The sequence below is a fragment of the Olea europaea genome, chromosome 10, assembly GCF_002742605.1.
Source record: "Olea europaea var. sylvestris chromosome 10, O_europaea_v1, whole genome shotgun sequence".
Lineage (NCBI taxonomy): Eukaryota > Viridiplantae > Streptophyta > Magnoliopsida > Lamiales > Oleaceae > Olea > Olea europaea.
Genome location: NC_036246.1, coordinates 45616286 through 45639513, shown reverse-complemented (window position 1 = coordinate 45639513; position 23228 = coordinate 45616286). Strand labels below are relative to the sequence as shown.

At 32.7% G+C, this 23228-nt stretch overlaps 1 protein-coding gene across 1 annotated transcript; it reads right to left on the bottom strand.

Moving 5' to 3' along the window:
* Window positions 1–2263: 2263 nt before the first annotated feature.
* Window positions 2264–10493, bottom strand: LOC111402548 (probable beta-1,3-galactosyltransferase 14). The gene is made up of 7 exons (XM_023030932.1): window positions 9898–10493; window positions 8965–9117; window positions 8805–8887; window positions 8223–8322; window positions 6935–7048; window positions 3187–3329; window positions 2264–2675 (listed from the first exon to the last, which is right to left on the bottom strand). The coding sequence occupies exons 1-7, from the start codon at window positions 10266–10268 to the stop codon at window positions 2584–2586; spliced, it is 1056 nt and encodes a 351-aa protein (XP_022886700.1). The 5' UTR covers window positions 10269–10493; the 3' UTR covers window positions 2264–2583.
* Window positions 10494–23228: the final 12735 nt, after the last annotated feature.

The following is a 23228-nucleotide window of genomic DNA, read 5'->3' as shown; positions in this document are numbered from 1 at the left end:
AAGTTTTTTTTTTTTTTTTTTTTTTTTTTTTTTTTTTTTTTTTTTTTTTTTGAGCTCGATCGGTCAACCTTTTCATGTCATTTGTCCAGTTATCAAGTAATTAGTCCCTATTTTGATGGTACATATATAAAAGATATTAAATATAGAACATGATACTAGGAATTTGTATCATATCAAATCAATGTCCATTATATTGTCACCATAGTTAGTAATTTCGAGTAATTATTTATTTGTTTTCACAAATCCCATTTACACGAGTATTCCAAGTGCAGGTTCAACATGCATTTAATCCCAACGAGAATAGAAGCCAGTCGCTTCTGGCTTGTCCTGTAGTCGTAGTCTTTTAGCTTATGTAGTCGTCGGCCTTCCTACACGCATGCGTGCGCTAGAATGCCAACGTAAGGTTTGAGCCAATCAAGTAAGCGAGTCTATGTATCCGTCCCTGCTATCACAGTTACGTACAAAATTTTAAATTATTTTTATTTTTAATTAACACCGAGTACGAAAGACATACATATTATTAAATCCGTATTATGTACGAAATTTTAACTTATTTTTATTTTTAATTAACACTGAGTATGACATAATTCATTTTACCAAACACGCTAAAGAAGCATTTGATACGAATAGACGGTCAACAATGTACTATTTATACACTTATTAATACGTCTCTTACCTTAAATTTGAATATAAAGAATAAATAGCTGACAAACTATATCATATTTAATTGTGCTTAGATCAATGTATAATGGAAGAGACATGCATTCAAATTAGGATGTCCAAATATTTAGTAGGGACATGGGTGCACCAAGTTTGAATGCAGAGAAGTAATTATTATTTTCGAAAAGCCAAAAACATAAAAGCAAAATCATTTTCATTTAAGGAGAAAATGGCAAGTTTGAGTAGAATTTAATTAGTGACATCAAAGATGTCTATCATAATTGGTCGTCGATCGATAATCACGAACCAAATCAATCTATCAGAAAAGATTCATCTATAGAGATTGAGACGTAACAAATATATGGCGTATGGAAATAAAGACAACATTAATAAATTGATATGGATTGTCACGTAGAGCTAAAAGTCTAAATTGACAAAATTTCTATAAAAATTCATTCAAAGAATCTACAAAAAAGAAAAATCCTACAAAGGTGAGGTTGGTTATTTGTGGCATAAAATAATATTTAGTTTGAGATTTTGATGGATCACTTTTAATGAATGTATGACTATGAGATATTAGGTTCCTTAAATTTTCATCAATTCCCATAAATATTTTATATTTATTAAATTTTTTAAACATTTATTATCATTACATATTGCATATATATTTCCAATAATTCAAAACCTTTTTATTTAATACTAGGCAACTTCATAAAATTATTTTTTTCAATACTTTCAAAGCATAGTTTCATCAAAATTTAAAGACAACGTGCTTCATTGCTTTATTGCATAAAATACCATAATATATATTTCAGTCATTTGACAATTTCACACTAATTATAAGTAAAGAAAAAGGTTCAAACGTAAAAAAACCTATGTATGCTCAATAGGGTTCTAATTACACGATCATATTTTTATTGCTTCTTTTTCTTTTTCCTTTATTTTTTTTGGGTCGCACCTACTCCACTCACCCACCTACCCAGAATACAAAGAAGAAACGAAGAATATTTTGCAGCTCACCAACAAACCAGCTTTAATAGACTATAACTTGATTAGCATTCATTGTGTAAATCATAAGCCAGCCAATCACTTGAAAATAAAGTAGCCTTTAAGCAAAAACTTGACTTCAACTTCACCTTTCTCAAAATGAATTGAGCTTTTATAGAAAAATCCCAATCAAACCTGAGTTCATGGGATTTGCCAACCTGTATTTATGCAATCCCTAATCTTATGAGCCACTCAAGTTCTAATCATGCAATCCCTCATCTTAAGCGTGCACACGTTTTTATTACAAAATAAAGTTAAAATTTTATTTATTATAGTGTTCAGTCTTACCTGATACTATGCATCAAACATGCATTTACTATCAACTAGCAAAAACAAGCACTAAAAAATGATGAGGCGAACTTTTCAAGATGCACAACACTTTTGAAGCAAGCAGAAAACCAAGGGACTTGCACTTGAATAATGCATTTGTCTGAAGGCACAAAAGGAGGAAATCTTTGAAAGTTGATACTACCAAAAAATATAAGCACAAAACTTAAACAGCTTGATTCTAGGTAGACAAAATCTTACGAGTATCGAGATGTTTATTGCACCTGCGTCAAGACTATCAAAGAATGCAGTTTTTTATAAAGAATGAGAATCGACTTCCACAGCAAGAACTAATAATTCCATTAACTCCTATCATTTTCTCTGAAGTCAAAATTCTAATTTCCAGCCCAAATTTTTGTTCTGAGATTCAAATTGAATACTGCCAATTTTCACCCAGGAAAATTGTAGATGAAAAAAATAAGAGTACAATGAAGAAAGGGAACTGTGTAATATATACTGCTGGGGGCAATTTCTGACTACTGGTGAAATCTATCTTACGAAACTTATCTGTTGAACGTTTTGGAGTCTGGAAGGAGGCAGCCAAGAGTGCTAATCACTGTCATCAGAAGGTAGAGTTGAGCTTTTCGAACAAATATCTTTAGCATGAAGCTCCAACATCTTCTTCTCAGGGTTGCAGAGTCCTGGAAAACATCAACATTACCACGATTATTATCCAGACCCTGAGATCCTATAGAAGAGTGGCCAAGTTACAATATTTATTAAGTATTTAATTTATTTCCTTGCCATATAAATATTCTGCTCTTAGCATTAGCCGAATATTTTGGTTTTGCATTAGATCAAGTTTTTCTTAATATAATATGAATAAAAAGGCTCATTACATCTCATGAAAAAAAAATGGGATTTCTTTCTTCTTTTTAAGATTTATTATCTATTTGAAATCAGTGATAGGTAAAAAAAAAAAAAATGTGATTTCTTTCTTCTTTTCTGTGATCTGTTCGTCTATTTTAAATCAGCGATAGGTCAATAAAAAAAAAAATCACAAACTCTGATAAAATTGGGATATATTGAAGAGCAAGATGTTCAAAGATTTTGATTCACAGATCAATTACCAGTTCTTTCTTTGGAATATCAAGCTTTATACCCAATATCAACAACCTCCGTTAGATTCTAGGATCACTAGAAGAGATATACCTGAACATTTGGGAATATCCCACACAGCAATAGATGTGGGTGTACAGTCTGGCTGACATAGTTGCCTATTGTCCTCGTGATTGACATTCATTGCAAGCATCCACGAACCAATGGTCACGTCCTCATTGCTGAACATGCGGAAACTGTACATCCAACAAAATGGAGCATATAGATCAGAGGCTTAAAGCCATGAAAACTGAAAGGATCTAGGGTTTAAAGAGGAATGTCTCATAAAGTCCAAGAAGACACTTTGAGAGTAGAAGACGGTGACATTATAAAAATATTACATGAACATAGAATAATTCACAAGTAATTGTTTCATTCCATAATTAACTAGTTACCGAACCATTTCCATCATTACTTTCAGCAGAGATAATGAGAAAATAGTGATTAGATCACCAGTGGGGAAGCAAAATAACTACACTGATGATTCCTAATTTTCAGAGGAAAAAAACCCTTAAAATGTCACTAAACTAGACATTTAACCACATGGAATTCAGCCTAAAGTATGTATTATTTAAAAGTAAAAGAACATGTGCTATGAAGCCATAGCATCACATCCACCAATTAACTTGTAAGATATCATTTTTCTAATTCTTGATAATTAACAATTCATTTCAAAATAAATGAAGAAATTGAAACACATAATTCCAATTCAAATTTTTAAATGCGCTTGCTCTAGCTTCAAGAAGCTTGGAAAATAAAGCAGTGAGACTGCCTAACAGCCCTGGCCCAAAATTTTGCTCAGAGAAGGGGTTTAGAGAAGCGATTAGCATGAATCTCAGTCAACAGTTTCAGTGGCAAGGAAGCATCAATTATTGGCCATTTGGCCCATCAAAATGCCTGTTCATCATAACAGCATAGGCTGGACTGCGTAGATAGCAAAGACTCGATCCATCAGAGCTAAGACACAAGCTGGCAGCCACAGAATCCATGAAGACGGACCATGTTCAACTCTTAGCTTGGTTTATCAATTATTTTATTACAAAGATTATTAGAAGATAAATCACGAATGATCATTTTAATATAGGCCCTGTTTGAGCAGTATTATTTGGAGAATAAATTAATTAATTAATTAATTAAAAAAAAAAAAATATATATATATATATATTCTTAAACAGTGATTTGACATCATTTTAAGCACACATTCTTCAATAAAATAATATTACACGCAAACTCAAAACTTTCCTTTTTTTTTTTTAATCACACATTCTACATCAATCTACTATTCCAAAATACATTCTTCAAAAATAATGTGGTTCAAATACACACATAATGTGTCGTCAACTTACCATAAAAAACTTACCAAAATGAAATAGTTAGAGTTTAAGTACAAGTTGGTGAAACAGGAGTGTGTGATTTGAGGGTCCAGGGTGGAAGCCAAATGGGAAGTTACATCAAACAAAGGGATGGGGAGAAGGCTATTTGCGTAATATCTCAGCCAAGAGAAAAAAGGAGGATATGATGAACATGGAGATAAGTTTAGTGCCTACTTATAAAATAAAGGAGATATTATATATTATAAAAATATATAGGTGCCCACCAGGGAATGCCACACTAGATGCCAGAGAAGATAGAAATTTCTATAAGAAATATAACTATTTTTAAGCAGGTGTTCGATGGAGCTTTCACGGTTATGGAATTTAGTTGGGCTGGTAGTAGATATTTCCTACTAAAAGTGTACATCACATTCCACCATAAATCCTCATCTTATTGCTTTGGTCATGGATGAGACTACAAGGCATATTTATATGAGTGTCACTTGGCATGTTTTATTTGTTGACAACATAAGTTTTAGGTCATGATACTAAGAGGATGGAATATTTTATTTAGAACTTTAAGGGAGAACTGATGTAGGAAAATCCTTGATTTTATCTCTTTTTCTTCTTCTTTCTTAAATAGAATATGATGTCTTTTTTCTCTCTCTTTTGAAATAGGATTGTCCTACATCAAGCACTTTGAAGTCTAAGGTTTATCTAAAGCAAAACTAAGATAATATATAAGTGCATTTTAATTATAGTAGGAATAAGAACGGGTGAATGACGCTCGAGTTACAAGAAAGGATCATGTTTTCCAAAAGAAATATCATTTTAGGTATTTAGCATGACATGATGCAACATGTTTCCATGACACCATACTTCAACATGCGAGACACGTTCCAAACTGTAACCAACAGTTCTAATTTTACTAAAAAAATGTTCCCTCCACATAATACTTTTGCATCCCCTCTCCTGAATTTAAAGCCAAAACACTGTAACAAAATCTCCGTGTCTTAAAATTTAGCAATTGGCCTGACACTTAAATTCATTCGCAAGTTTGAAGCCAATGCCTGATGTGAGCAAAATGGACCAAAATAATAATTGGCACTAATGTTATTGATAACTAATAGATCTTCATCCCAAGAATGGTTTTGGGGCCTGCCTCAAAATAAGGCTCGAGTATTGGGTTGCACTTCCACGTTAGGAAAGAATAGACGCCAAAGCATGTGGGATGATCATCTCAATTTTCGAAAGGATGATCCAGGAACTGCCAAATGTGGCATCTGTCTCCAACCTAATCAAAATATGAGAAAGCATACGCGGTGCAACTTGCAAACTGGGAAAGGAGAATAACTCGCATCAAGCAGATTCACAACAACAGATGCACCCTAGGATATACACGCTTGCCAAACAACACCAATAAAAAGGACAATAAAATATAAGAATCTCTGATAAGTTCAAGTCAGAAACAACAGGAATCATATAGTAACTCTTTCTCAGTGTGTGCCTGTGTATGAGCAGGCACAGATTATGTAGAAAAATCCTTATGAGATCACGTGCTAAGTTAAAAGAAATGGCACTTTTGGCTTATTTGAAGTAATTAAATCTAGTTATTCCAATTCTAAGACAAAGATAGCTGTTAGCATAAGTGACACTGCATCAATCCACCCCTCCTAAATAACTTGATTAATAAGAAGATATGTTGTTGTTCTAGAGTTTTCATGCCTACACACCCATGATACACTTTGCATGTTAGGAGAGAACCTAAAAGAGTCTTATTAAGAAAGTAGTTCGTTCAATGGGTCGTTCCAGACACTTGTATGTTCCTCCATTCCCATTGTCATGATTCTACATCTTATGGCTCTGGCCCAGTAACTGTTGGTCCCATTGCTCAACTTTTTATTCTAACAGGTATATTCCAAATTTATGATGGTTTGCCATAAATACCATTCCTCTGCTCTCAAGTTCAATTCAAGTGTACCAATCAAACCATTATTGCATGACACCTCCAAGTATCATCTGGCTTTTCATTCAAAAGGTCTAGCTCCTCTAAGCTCAAGCAAAACAGATGATCGACTGCCTCAACATGAGAGCTTAGGTTAACAGTCGAGTCTAGCATCTTGTACCATTTATACCACAACAGGTGAGGAGACTAGCAACTACCTTGGGCAAGTCCAAAAAGGAAAAGAAAACCATGGGTCTCTGAAAGGAACAAGAAAATATTCAGCAGTATAAGTTTGTGGAATACTGCATTCCAAGTTCCAATAATTGAATCGTTTAAAAAGGCAAATGGCAGGTTTAAATCACTGTCACCAGACCTCAGAAGAAATATTGATGTCTAATGACTATTTTCGAGAAACCTTTCTTTTGCCAGCAAAATCTCACTCCTACCAAACTCCCAAATTCTACTACGAAAAAAAAAATGAAAATAAATAACTTAAAGTACACCTATAGCAAAGACACACTGACAGAATGGAAAGAAAACCTGCCTGTTGTTTCTTAAAGAAGCCAAGCTTGCAACTACATCAGCTGAGAGAGCATAAATCGGACCATAAGCATGAAGAAAGTACTCCTTTCCAAGCAAATGTGACAGTGGTTCATACCTGTACAAATAAAAATGATAAGATCACCATATGTAATGACAGCAAAAACAATAAATCATATGGGTAATATTACTTTCCTTTCTTGTCTGCACTTAAACTATACATTTATTTGTTTTCAATGTTTCGATTTTCATCTGTGCATGCGGAAGGGTGCATAAACGCACATTCCTGCAGCAGTTATCATTTTGGAATTGCATGGATTCCATAAATGAGTATTTCATAATGTTCTATTTTATAGTTTTTACTTATATAGTTTGTGTCCACTGGGGGTACGAGGAAGAGAGAGATAACTTAAGTGGAAGATATCATTTTGGGGAACTTTCCATCAACCTCATAATCCATTTAGCCTTTTGGTCCCAACATCATCAATTACCTTGAGCCCAAAAGTGAGTTTGGAAGAAACCAAAGGAGAAAATTTCTATAATGTGAAATATTCGTAACTCGTTGCGACAAGATTAAACTTGGAAGAGAAAAGGCTTCATCACTTAAATGGCACATAGCACAAGACCACGTGACAAAAACAATGAGCATCCGATATTTAGACTTCTTTCATAAATTAAGTAAACAGTAAGGCCCTTTAATGAAGCACACAAATGTGTGATATAAGATAATTTTCAAATTTTGCCACAGGTTTTATGTACTAACAGCTCAACTACTAAGGTTGAAGTCCAACGACAACATGTTGTAGATTAACATTGAATAACTAAATTTACAAACAGTTAACCTATCCATCCATAATGGCTTTCAATGGTCGTGTAAGTGCAATGTAAGCTGACATAAATATGAGCAGACTAAGCTCTTGTTTGTTTCCCATTATTTGCCCATTAAAATGAAAAATATGATCGTTATCCATCACACCAAGTCATCATATTTGACTTTCTATTTCTTGTGTAGGACTCGTAACGACTATAATTTTCATTCTCATTCTTACGTTAATGTGGCTCAAACGGGGCCCAGATCTTGCTTCATCCTTCCGCAAATTAACTAACTACATTTGTTGTGCCTTTGTTCATAATACCAAGCTACACTCAGTCGACAACTTAAAATGATAATTACTAAGAGAACCGATAAAAAATGGAGCAATTTTCAAATCTTCTGTAAGCAAGATTAAAAGACGAAGTACAAATTAACAGCAGAAAAAAATCAGCACGCGGAAAAATATTATAGTACTAACCATTTCAACTTGGGGTCAGTGAAAACTGGACCTTTTTTCATGCATCCAAGATAAGTTTGTGAGTGATGTCGATCTTTAGCCAAAAGCAAGGAAAGGCGATCTGACAGAAGAAATTCGGTCAAAACATGTAAAAATAAAAAATAAAAGCTATTATTGCGCAAATACGAAAATTCGACAAGGACGTGTTGACACGTGATTTTTAAAAAATGCAGAAAACATACGTTGGAATATGTTAAATTATTTAAAATTGTAGATTTGTATATTCTATCTTTGTGTTTATATTGTTTACTTCTAAGAAAATCAATTATTTTCTTAATTTTGATTTTTGTTCGGAAAAGCGTTGATCTCGGATAAGTAGCTATTTATCATACAAAAAAACTTCAAGTTAAACTATATATTACACTGCCGAGAAGGAAATTACATATAGTAGATGCATTGGAGAGTCAGTGACCGACTATACATGACATGTCACGGCAGTAGAAGTGTCCGTGCATCATAGTTTAGGAGCAAGTCAAAATTTAAGCAAGTGAAACTGAAGTAGGTGCAAATATAAGTCAAAATAAACTTCCCACAACTACACACCTGGTCGTAAATATATATCATCATCAGCTTTTACATAGAAATCTGAATCAAAAAGTGCATAGGCAGCTTTGAAGTAAGCTAAACTGTAAAAGAAACCAAGGAAGTTATAAACACAAACAACAGGTGCTTAAAATCAAGGAATCATAAGTAAAGCACTAACGTTTTGTATGGAAGTTTGCTGTACTCCTCTTCAATATCTAATAGCAAGAAATCATCATATTCTGCTATCTCCTTCCTAAGGTTTGACATCTTTGATTTATCAGCTGTTCTGCCAATTACAAATCTAAAAGCCAAACCCGTGGATTCTTCCAACCTGCCATCCCATTTCAAGAAAAAAATAAAAATTAACAGAAGTGCAATTAATGAAAATAAAAAAAAATGAAAGACATATCAATGCTGTGGCAAAGTGTTTTCAAGCAGATTCCGACGTAAATCAGTTATAAAGCCATATTTTTCTCCTAAAAAATCTTTATACTACAGCTAAGAGTTTCATATGAACTTGGAAAAAAAGGGATATTAAAGAATTTTATTTCTGAAAATGAATTATAGAGTAGTTTGATGCTCTATACCACAGCAGACATTTCTTCTACGAGAACAACCCATAAAAGCTCCTTAATTCTAATCACTCAACCCCGAATCTAATCCCACGAAGACATCAGCACTTTGAATTTGACAATTACTGCTACTTAATTGTCTATATTCCCCCATATTTCCTAGCTTAATTCAAGAAAGGTACACAACAGAGTTGTACAGTAATCTTGGAAAGCAAAGAGAACTAGAATCTCTTAATCTACATTTCCTGTCCAATTGAAAACAACCATTCCTGATTCATATAGTAAGACAAATTAAGATTGTCATCAGTACAGAAACATTATTGTACTAAAAAAGTTAGTCAAACCTTCCAAGCAACTAGGAAAACAATCCTAGATATGCCACCAAAAAAGAGGGAAAAAATGTTCGTCAGACCATCCCAATAAAGCATCACATTACAGTCAGCAATCTTTCTTTCGTTCTATCTATTTGTGGACGCACGCAAATAGATATAAGAAGTCGAACTGTACAGCCAAAAATGGGGAACACATTATCTGATTACCGTTGAAATCCTTGATGATCAGACGGAAACCAAGACTTGCGCAACGATCGCCGTCGGCCGGCGGATCCGAACCCGGTTTGAATACCAACAAAACCCATCACTTTATGCCTGTTTTGGCCCCCGTTACCACTGTCAATACTACTGGCAAGCCTATCCCAAGTCACAGATACCGAGTTGGGCTTAGCGTATTTACATCTATACCCCAAACCCTGTCGCGAAATCGCAATAAACCCGAAGATAAAACCAGAGATGCCGATGAGGAAACAGAGGATCAGGACTGTTAATCTGCGGCTGTAGGAAGGTTGACGCGCATGGAAAAGTTTTGGGGGAGATGGCATTTTCGGCTGAAAGAGTTTTGGGGTAGATGGCATTTTAACTAATGGAAAAACAAGGGGAAAAAAATAGCTGTTAAGACTAATGGGTTCTGAGGAAGTGATATTTTCAAGAATTTTTTCTGATTCATAATGGAGAAGAAAATCTTCAGTACCTATACATACACACAGAGATCAATCAAATTTCAAGTGTTTCTGTCATAGTTGAAGAATGATGCGTTGTTTCAATGTAAAACTAAAATCGCATTCCACATTAAAGAGAAGTCATAGAGCCGTTGACACGAGACGTGCGACAATGCTTGAAATTCGACGAAATTGAATAATAAAGACAGTATAGGAAGTGGGCCCGAACAGGTAAGCTGTCGTTCCTGGTCGTTAACTTTCGTTATTCCCCTGTTGAATTTTTTATTTCTAAAAACTATTTCAATTTTGATAGATTTTATTCTAATAAAATATCTATAATATATTAAATATCACATTAAGTAAAAATCTTTTTTGAACGTTCTAACTACTATACGATTCTCGCTACTATAATTTAATTATTTTAAAATATCTTACTTTTCATTTTTCAATATCCATTTAATTTATTTAACAATTTAATTACTATTAATGTACATGTACATTTGATAGATTTATTTGTGTGCTTTCATTAATGTATGAATTATCTATTATTAATTCTTAATTAATTAATGTTCGCTCATTTAATTAATATTCATTTATTGTAGTGTTATTAATTATCAATTAATTAAGGTCCTTTTTGAACCACACTCTTTAAAAAAAAAAAAAATCTTGAACCGTGATTTGACATCATTTTAACCACACATTTTCAATAAAATAATATTATTCAAAAAAATTCATATTTTTTAGCCACATATTTTCCATCAATGACTATTCAAAAATACATTCTTAAGAAAATAATGTGGCTCAAGGGTTAATATTCAAGTTCATTTATTAATAGTCATGTTCATTTTATGCATTTCAGTGTTACTAATTCTACAGCCTGTTTGGGAATGATTGTTTGGCCTAAAAAATTGATTTTTTTACCGTTATTTTACTATTCCGACTGTCATATTTGACTTTTTCTCTCACAGGTGGACCCCACTTTTCTCCTAACGGTCAAAAAATCGATTCTCAAAATTACTCCCAAACAGGCTCCTAAGTTAATTAGAATTTTCACGTTTCAGATTTAAGAATGCATTTCATTATTTACGTCTATGTATACTAATTAATATTCAGATTTTATTTCAGTACAATTAAATATCACATTAAATGAAAATTATTTTTTGGACAATTTTAGCCCTACTATAATTTAATTATTTTAATAATACATTACTTTTCGTTTTTCAATATGCATTTAATTTAGGGAAAATTACAACAGCAGTCTCTAACCTTTTCGTTTTTGCAGACTTTACCATAACCTTTTTTTTGTGTCAGCGAAGGTCCCTAACCTTTCGTAAATATGCACCTGAGATCTATTTGAATGGAAACCGTTCAAAACACCGTCAGTTGATCAAAAAAATTTCTTGAACTATTTGCTACTGCAACAGTTTTATTAGATGTTGATATATTTTTGGAGGGTACTTTTGGATGGTGTTTTGGACAGTTTCCGTCTAGATGGATCTCAGGTACATATTTATGACAGGTTAGGAATATCAGCTGGCACAAAATGAAAGTTAAGGTAAAATCTGCAAAAAATGAAAAGGTTAGGGACCATTGCTACAATTTTTCCTTTAATTTATTTAACTATTTAGTTACTATCAATATACATGTACATTTGATAGATTCATTTCACCTATGTGCTTTCACTAATATACGAATTACCTATTATTAATTCTTGATTAATTAACATTCACTCATTTAATTAATATTCATTTTCTTTTATGCATTTTTGTGTTATTAATGGGGTACTTTTAAAATTGACCTCGTCAAACCCCTTATTTTTCACATTGACTTTTGAATTATATCATATTTTCACAATAGCTTTTTGGATGGTAAAAGACAAAGATGTCTTTAAGTATATTATACAATTAGAAAATATTGTTTTGTTTAAAAGACAATACTACCATTTTTAGTTAACAAGTGAAAACAAAAAAGGTCCCACTAAAAATTTCAAAATCGACTAAATTTTTAATCTGTTTATTCCAATACAAATAAAAATATCTCACCTTCCATCTTCTTCAACTTCAACTTCATAATCTTAGAAATTTATCGAACGATGAAGAAAGAAATATTTTTTTTTATAGTAATCACTTCGAATCGGTAAGTGTATTTATATATGTTTAATTTCGTTTTCGTTATATTGGCACACAAAGAGTACATCGTATGCAAGAAATGTACCATGACTTACAAAACGAGTTGAATGTCGATTCCTCTCAGTATGATATGGAATTGATATTTCTATTCAACGAGCATTCATCCATTTTCATTCCACCTACGAATATTACTTCTGATCCTGAAGTTAATTATCTATTTGAATTTAACAAAATACACATGACTCCTCGCTGCGTGACTTTAGTGATGAATGATGTCAGCGAAGGTGAACAGGAATATTCGGATGGAGCAAATGACAATGCCAATAATTTTTGGGACATAGTGAAAATAACTCATGAGGATGGTGTGGTATTCCTGAGACAGTTACTCCTCATAATGATCTCGCTGTTACGCACAGAATTCGATCGATGGTTCATAACAATGAAAATGAAAATGAATTTACAAATGAGGATTTGATTCCCTTATCTCGTCAAAGATATGAGCGGGATAGGAGCTCAGGGACTAGATCGAGTAGATCGTTCTCTAATTTTTCACGTATGGTTTTCGAGGACGATGATTTACACGTCGAATAACTGTTTGAAAAAAAATTACAGGAAGCTATGCACCGAATGACATTAAAAATACAACTTTGGGTTCAAGTTAAAAAAATCAAACAAGTCGTTGTTGAAGATTGTTTGTTTTGACGAAAGTTGTCGTTGACGCTTACAAGCGACTAAGTTAGACACGAATGAGTTATTTATAATTTGCAAGTATACATGGGAACATAATTACGAAGTGGGAATTCGTCAAAATGATCACATGCAAGTTTGAGCATGGTTTATTGATCGACGGATAATGCATAAGTATTAGGATCCCACGGATAACCTATAGATCTTCAGACATCATTAACGACGTCCGTCAAGTATATGGAATGATTATGAACTACCATAAGGCTTGGAAGGCCAAAGAATGCACGTTGAAGGATTTAATGGGCTTGGCCAAGGAGAACTACGCTAAATTGATCATGTATTGCCATAACATGGGAACAACTAATCCTGACTCGACATTTTTTATTGAGATGGAGAGCGAGAATTCCTTTAAGTTTTTTTCATAACCCTTATTCAATGTATTCGGAGATTTCGAAATGCAATGCAACGCTTAATTTTAATCGATGGTACAACTCTTAAAACTAGATACTAAGGCAAGTTGGTTATTACTACATGTCAACATCCAAATTTATCGTTTTCCATTCGGCGTGGTCAACAATAAGAATAATCTGTCGAACGTTGGCTCTTTACAAAGTTGAGGGAAGTGATCGAAGAAGTCAAGGATTTTGCGTTTGTAATTCACTAATGGTGGCAATGGGCCGAGCCGGCTCGGCCTTTAACCTCACGAGTTAACGCGAGCCGAGCTCGTGGCTCGTTGATTTTGGGCGAGCTCAGCTAGGCCCACGAGCTCGTGGCTCGTCCGAGCTCATGAGCTCCTTTTTTTTTTAAATAGAGAAAAACACAAATAATGTAATGAAAACACTTTTTAAAAAAATAAAAAGTGTTAAAAAAATATAAATAATTTAATGAAGACACTTTTTTATTTTTATTTATATCATATTGTAATATTTTTAATAAAGTACAAAATATTTATATAATGAAAACGAATTGTTTTTTGAAACACATTTACAAAAAATATATTTTTTTGATTTCTTTTTAAAGTAGATAAAATGTAAACCCTCCCCTTTTATCCGGGTTTGGGACTAGCTACATCAATTTTAAGTAGGCGGAGTTAAAAATTGTATACGAACAACTTGTTGTAACACGTACAATTTTTTAAAGAAAATTAAATTAACGATTAAAAAATAAGAAAATTTTGATTAATATAATTAAATCAAATATCATTTACCTGACGACATGCAATTTCAGCGTATTTATCTTGTAGTCGAAAATGAGCGTCCTGTCAATCTTTAACGCACATTAACGCTTTCAAAATATCTTCTTTCAGTCGGCTCCTGACATCGATCAAAACCCTTTCACCTACACTAAAAGCAAACTTCGAAGCAACAGTGCTAACTGTAGGTGTCAGCAGATATTTCGCAATTGCAGAAACAATTGGTCAACGTCTTTCATACTTTCGTTAGAATTCAATTATTTTTTCTGAAATTTTTTTAATTGTTCTGTCTGTTGGCATATTATGATTAAAGTAATCAATTAATTCGACAGGCATCGTATTTTGAGTTTCGATCGATGTTTGATGAGATGCAAATATAGACGACATGACACTAGATGAACACATTACAATTGCATCATGTCTAAATATATTAATTCTTTGAAATAAATTCATTATTTCGGCATCATCTTCTTCAATTTCAGCCGAAAGAGTAGGTGCAGAGTATACTCGACTAACATTCGCATTCATTCTTTCTGCATATAAATCATGCATTCCACATAATGTTTGCTCTAAATTCTTATAGGTGATAGGTGTATCAAGTATTAAAACTTTATTAATTTGATCAATTACGTATTTAGTTCCCGAAATATTATATCGAAGATCCGTTGCGCATGCTAAAGAAAATAACATAGGCAATTCTTTCCAATATTTTCTAAACTTTAATTCCATAGCAATTATAATTTCACTAAAAGTAGGATCATTTTTATATTTATGAAATGTTCTTGCAATTATATAAAGGCGTTCGAGCACCATACAGCTTGTGGATAATAAATGTCGGATAAAATCTTTGTAATCTCATAAAAAGATGTCAAAAATCGTTTAACTTTCAAAGCTAAAACTCGATCGGATTCATTTAACATACCATCGTCATCACTTCTAACGCGTCTATTGTTATAAAAGTCAGTTATTAAATTTTTGAAACATTCACATGACTTTAATAGCAAGTAAGTAGAGTTTCATCTATGGCCTACGTCGCTAACAAATATTTTAGTAGTCGTCACCCCTAGTTCGGCACAAAAATCTTCAAATGCTTGTTTTCTACTAGGAGAGATCGTAACATATACTAATGCATTCTTAATCTTTTAAAGTTCATCATATATATTTTAAGCCATCTTGCATAATTTAATTCAAGATATGACACACACAACGAATAAGAAACAAATACCCACCAAAATCAAATTGAAGTGTCCTACACAATTTATCGACGACTACCTTATTAACACTAGCATTATCAAAAGTAAAAGACCGAATTTCAGTCTCGCCATTATATTCTCTAACAATATCGATAATATTATTATATATATTATTAGCATTGTGAGGAAATTCAATAATTCAAAAAGCAATAATTTTCTTATGCATGTATCAAAATGGGTCTATATAGTGTACTGTTACAACTATATATACTCTTTTATTAACCCCTTCCCATATATCAGAAGTTAAAAATATAACATCCCAATATGTTGCAATCTATAATTAATTGTTGTTTTGAGTTATTAAAATATTATATTGTATCGACATGAAGAGTGTTTCGACTTACCTCAACGTACCTTGATTGCAGATATTCTTTCACGAACAAGACGAAGCGTTGGTTGTTTGCAATAGCCAAAGGCAACTTAGTGGTGACAACAAATTTCACCATTCCCGTTCGAGTATTCTCTTCCGAATACACCCATGTGGATAGGGGTGAAGTCATAGAATCGGCGCCTGGACTACCAAATTGCAATTGTGTTTGAGCAGTTGGAAAAAGTCCATGTCTGGCTGCACATGCTTTGTAGTGGCGGTTGAGATGGGTGGTACCAATTCCTTTTTGTCATGTCAATCTTTATTGGCAGTATTTACATACTGTTTTAGATTCTGCAAGGCCAATGACGACTTTTTCCGTTGAAATCAACTTAAAGTAATCCCAACATTTTGCTTGTTTTTTGCCCTTTCGCTTTCCCCTCGCATTATCATCCAAATCAATTGGATTGTAGCATCCCTGACCGTGTATGTGAACATCTTCAGGTATGGGTACGTCATTTAGACCGACAAATTCATTTGAAAATTGACTTTGCGATGTCCGAGGCGATTCGTCTTGATGTGGCCCACATTCCATATCGAATAAACTCTCAACAAATTAGCGTTGGTCCATTTGTTTGATTGTTTATGATGAAATTCAAATATAATAACTAAAAAAATATAAATATAGTGAGATTGTGAGAATTGAGAATTAAATGAATTGAAATTGTAACTAATAAACTGTAAAAATTGAATCGATATTGTATATTTTACAGTATAAGAGAATAAAAACTCGATAATTAATATAATAAAAGAGAGTTGAGACTTGAGAGAGTTGAAGTAGTGATTGAGTAATTGATATGAAAAAAAGGGGAGTTAAAGGGTATTTATAGTAGAAGGGAAAAAAATTTTAAAAATAAATTTCAGTGATCAAAACGTTTTTTTAAAAAGTGACCGTTTTGGTCACTATAAATAACGAGCCACGAGCCGAGCGGCTCGTGGGCTCGTCTTCCCGCTCGGCTTGCACTCGGGCTCGTGATTTTATGAGCCCGAGCTGCCCACGAGCCCTATTTCGACGAGTCAAGCGGCTCGACCTTTTTGACATCCCTATAATTGATTGAGGACCATTTATAATAAATGGCATCGTTGAAATTTTTTCTGATGTACATCATGAGTTTTGCAAGTACCATATATAAGGCAATCTGAAGACTAGGAATCGAGACAAAGATATCGTTTCATTGTTCAGGAGAGTGGCAGAAACTTACAGTGTTGATGAATGTAATAAGTTCATGATCGAAATAAGAAGTAATTCATTCCCGACATGGGATTATCTAACAAAAAACGGGGATTAAACATTGGGAGTGATCACATTTTTCAGGACGTCGATACAACATAATGATATCGAAATGCAGATTCTATCAATACATTGTTAAAAAATGATCGAGAGTTGTCAATTCTCGCAATGATTGAAAACATTCGTAACAAGTTACAGCAGTGGTTTCACGATTGACATGCAGAATTATAGAGTTGCACGAGCGTGCTAACCCCGGCTCAAGAGGATAAACTCTTTAAGGCAGTAGATGTTGCGAGAAAGTTGAATGTGGAACTATTGGATGAGTTGCACTTCTCCGTGAAAATGTGCATGCAACACGACATATATGATGGACTTGATTGATAACACACGCACTTGCAGTCGACTTCAGTTGAAGAGTTTTTCATGTAAACATGTAGTTGCGATGGCTATGTATCGAGGCTTTACAGTGGGAACATTATGCTCTCTTTGTTATACGGATGATTCTCGGAGATCGGTGTATGGTGAGACTATATTTCTTCTACCAAATAAAGTCGAGTGGGAAGTTCCCGACCATATTCTCCCACAAATACATTGTTACCACCAAAAGTTGAACCGTATAGTCCTGGTAGTCTGCGCATGTCTATAATGCCATCTATCGGAGAGTTTCCTCGATCGCGTAGGTGCGACAGGTATAGAGTCATAGGGTATACTTGTCAATTTTGTACAAATCAGATTTTCCTAAATGATAATTAAAATACATGTAATGATATCACTGTTAAATAAACATTATTTACATTTGTTTTACAATATTTAAAATTATTTCGTAATTAAATATATAATTTTTACATCAATTTTGCAATATGTACAATTATTGCATAATTACAAAAATATTTGAATGTACAAGTTTAAATAAATATTACAATGTATACAATTATTTCATAATTACAAAAAAATCAACGTACGCTGTTTACATACATTGTACAATATTTACAATTATGTCATAATTTAAAAACAAATCAATATACAATATTTACGGATCACAATTAAATTTATATAAATCATACGCTAACTTATTCCTTCAAATTTGTATTCATAATTGGTTGATTCCATTAACATTATATGTTATACTAAAAAATTTAACGTATTTCATGGTGAACATTCGCAATTGCCCCTGCAAATGAACAATAATGTGTTACTTCGGTACTGTGTAGCTAAAAATTAAGTTTGAAAGTTAAAAAATTATAAACGCATACAATATGGACCGTCTCGCCGTTGTTGTGTCCACGCGATGGCTAGTATGTCCCGCATAGTCATCCATGCTCGTCTAACCATCAGAGAAACGATCACAGCCACCAGCTCTAGGTTTTGCTAGAGCTGACCCGTGTCAAACATGAATAATCGAGATCGTACACATATATAGTCCAGTAAGCGAAGACGATCTCCACGACAATGCAATGATGATTTGAGATCAGTGAAATGTACATATGCGTACAACCTTTCAATAACTTTTCCCCGACACTCAATGACAACATCCCTATGACGTGCTCGAGCAAATATTTGGGCACTATGTACTCATTACCCATAAGTTGGAGCAATTGATATTCAATGGTAACAGCACTACGAACTCGATGTTCAATATAACTCGATCAGGAATGTCAAATAATTTTTGGATATCATTAAGGTCGATCGCGCAACAATTTCACGGGCAGGTCGATATACTACAACATGAAACACCAATAAAAAAAGAAAGTTATTTCATTAGGGAAAAAGGCATACTATGATGGCAATCTCAACTTCTTTCCAACACCTGCTCTGGCACATCCTCTCATCTTCCTCTCTGTGGACCGCTACCTCCTTCGTCCCAGGGCTTGCTATCATCTCCACCTCGAGGACTGCCACCTATCCCGTCTCTATCGACGCTATCTCCTCCTCCGCCACCCCTCCCGTCCTTATCAGGGCCACCCATTCTCACTTCACGGATAACAAAAATGATTATAATGCATCATCTAACCACAATTGTGGGTGACCTCCTCTTCGGCACCCCATCGCCCGCCTACAATATTACCTCGGAGCACTGGGACTTCATCTTTAAGGTCTACGAAATGGCAACGTAGCATTCCAATATCATTGACGTAGTGATGCCCTCGACGAAGGTGATCATCGATCAACTGGACAGCGCTTCTACATAAATAACAACATTAAAAATTATTAACTTAATTCATAATTGATAACTCATATAAAATGGTAATCAATAAATTATATTCAATTCATATTCAAGATCTCAATTCATGATGGAATTGGACATCTGGTCATCTTGAGTGTACGAAACGGCTAATTCACGTACAAAACCTCTACCCCCCTCCATCGATGAAGCCAAATTAGTTATGACTTCGAGCTGATAGATTGACATTTAACTAGTTAGCGATCATGTAATGAGATTTTTAAAATTATGTACAATATAAGTAACAAATGTATAATACTGATATAAAGGTCGTTGATGATAACTATTTGCTAGATGAACAATCGTCCGCTCGGGATGCTCACCAATTATGCATCTGAGGACAACGTGTCTCCTCTTGCTTGTTAAACATTTGTGATTAACACATACAATTATTATATGTAAATTCAGTATAAAAAAATAATTTTCACTTTGATCATGTTGAACATTTATCTACACCACCAAGGGCAATCCATAAATATCGTACTTTCGCACAGATCACTTGGGCTTCGAGTGTGGTCTGACGAAGATGTATACAGTGTCTTTAAAACATCTCCGGCCCCATGAATAGTTGTTAAATGCATTAATATCGTCGACGATCTCCAGATGGAAGAGGTCGATTCGCAGTCCTCTTTTGATGACAGTGCACCACGCTCTTAAAGATGTAAACCAGTCCTAACTTCAGTTTGTGTAACATTTGGTCGCACACCATGATTGTGCCAATTAGTTGCGGTAGAAAAATCGTCTCCTATTCTTGAAAATAAGCGTTGTGTAGCCTATTACTTCTCCTAGGATTATTATGAGTTGCTTCATCGCTCATAATATTTAGCCTACTCATCAAGGCAAATTCAAACAAAGAGAAAGTAACGACCTTGCTCCCAAGGTCGAAGTGGAAGGCATCACCGTCAACTGGCCTAAACAGCTGACATAGTAGTACATCAATGATCTGCCCAGAGCACTGTACCTTGCTTAACTAATATAGGGGTCAGAGGAAGGACTGGCGTAGAATATCTGCATCTGATCATCTAGCAACTCCAATATGGTAGTGAAGCAGTCAACGTTACCGTTCGAAGTAGCCTTCCCGGACATCTGTCTCAACACTGTGTTTAGATGGTATTTCATTTTGTAAAAAATTAAACATTAAAACATTGAATAAGAGATAACAAAATAAAGCATAATTTTATAAAATTAAACGAACCGAATTGTAACTATTATATGCAAGACGTAGATTCATTTTACATCGATGCTAATAAAAAAATTTATTGTAAAGTTTTTTTAACTAAAATTGAAAAAGTTAAAATTAAAAATAAATTTTATTTAATTAAAATTGAAAAAATCATGCCTTATCATAAAACGAAAAGAATTAAAATAAATTTAGGCCGAACGAGCTGGGCCGAACAGTTAATCCATTTTAAACAAAAAAAAAATTGGCCGACGAGATTAACCCCTTTTTTGGCCAAACATCAATCTTAAATCAATAATCTACCAAATAATGAAGAATAAACATTATAAATAACAATCTAAATCACAAATTTCATAGGATATGGAAAATGAAAAATCATTCTCTTAATCCCACGGAACACTAATCTTGTTGAAGACAATAACCGTGTTTTGTGGTTGTTGACGTTGGATAGACGGTAGGGATGACAACTCTCGATCGGATCCCACTATTACGGCTGATTGTGTAAAATTTTCTTTTCTTTTCTTTTCTTTTTTGGCCTTTTTTGTTTCCCCTCTTTCTTCGGTTAAAAATGAAGGCAAAATTGGGAAATAATAACTTTTTTTAAATATTTCAATTTTTAACCCTTTTTTTGATGGTTAAAGGTCATTATGGAAATATGGTCCTGTCAATCGGCTATTTTCATGTATTTCCTTGTTATTAATTATAATTATATGTTAATTAGAACTCATTTCACCTGTGTGCTTTCATTAATGTATGAATTACCCATTATTAATTATCAATTAATTAACATTCATGTTCATTTAATTAATATTTATGTTCATTTTATGCATTTCTGATTTCACTGTTATTAATTCTAAGTTAATTAGAATTTCACGTTTAAGATTCAAGAATGCATTTAATCATTCACGTTCATGTATTATTATTAACGTCCAATTTTACTTAATTGGAATTAAATATCACATCAAATGATAATCATTTTTTGGACAATTTTTCTATTATAATTTAATTATTTTAACAATAACTTACTTTTTGTTTTTCAACATGTATTTAATCTATTTAACCATTTCGTTATCATCAATGTACGTGTATATTTGACCGATTCATTTTACCTATGTGCTTTCATTCATGTACGAATGGCCTATTATTAATTCTCAATTAATTAAAATTCACCCATTTAATTAATATTCAGTTTCATTTATGCATTTCGATGTTATTAATTATAATTATTTTATAATTATAATTTATCTCGCCCATGTGCTTTGATTAGTGTAAGAATTTCCCATTAATAATTATCATTTACTCATTTAATTAATATTCACTTTCATTTATGCATCTCGATGTTATTAATTATAATTATAAGTTAATTAAAGTTCATTTTCAATTGTATATTTTCATTGATGTATGAATTGCCCATTATTAATTATCAATTAATTAACAAACGCATTCATTTAATTGATATTCATGTTTATTTATGTATTTCAGTGTTATTAATTCTAATTACAAGTCAATTAGACTTTCATATTTAATAATTCATTTAATTATTCACATTCATGTATACTAACTAACATCCAATTTTACTACTTGGAATTAAATATCACTTCAAATTAGAATCATTTTTGGACGATTTTAGTCCTACTATAATTCAATTATTTTATTAATACATTACTTTTTATTTTTCAACATGTACTTAATCTATTTAACCGTTTTGTCATCGTCGATGTACACGTATATTTAAGTGATTTATTTTACCTGTGTGCTTTTATTAATGTACGAATTACCTATTATTAATTTTCAATTAATTAACATTCACTCATCTAATTAATATTCATTTTCATTTATGCATTTTGGAGTTATTAATTATAATTATAAGATAATTAGAGTTTCAAATTTAAGAATGTATTTAATTATTCACGTCCATGTATACTAACTAATATCCAATTTTACTAATTAGAATTAAATATCACTTCAAATTAGAATCATTTTTTGGACGATTTTAGTTCTATTGTAATACAATTATTTTATTAATACATTACTTTTCATTTTTCAACATGTATTTAATCTATTTAACCGTTTCGTTATCATCAATGTACATATATATTTGACTGTTTTGTTTTACGTGTATGCTTTCATTAATGTACGAATTACCTATTATTAATTTCCAATTAATTAACATTCACTAATTTAATTAATATTCATTTCCATTTATGCATTTCGTTGTTATTAATTATATTTATAATTTATCTCACCCGTGTGCTTTGATTAGTATATGAATTACCCATTATTAATTATCATTTACTCATTTAATTAATATTCACTTTCATTTATGCATCCCAGTGTAATTAATTATAATTATAAGTTAATTAAAGTTTATTTTCACTTGTACGCTTTCATTGATGTATGAATTACCCATTATTAATTAACGATTACAGTTGAACCTCGATTATATAATAATTTCTTTTGATCCCGACTTGGGCCAATGGACTAAAGTAATAACCTCGCTAAATACATTAAGTAATAAAAAAAAATTGAATCCTTAAGGGCCCAATAAAAATATAAAGTAATAATTACTGGATTTCATTGAATATATATATATATATATATATATATATATATATA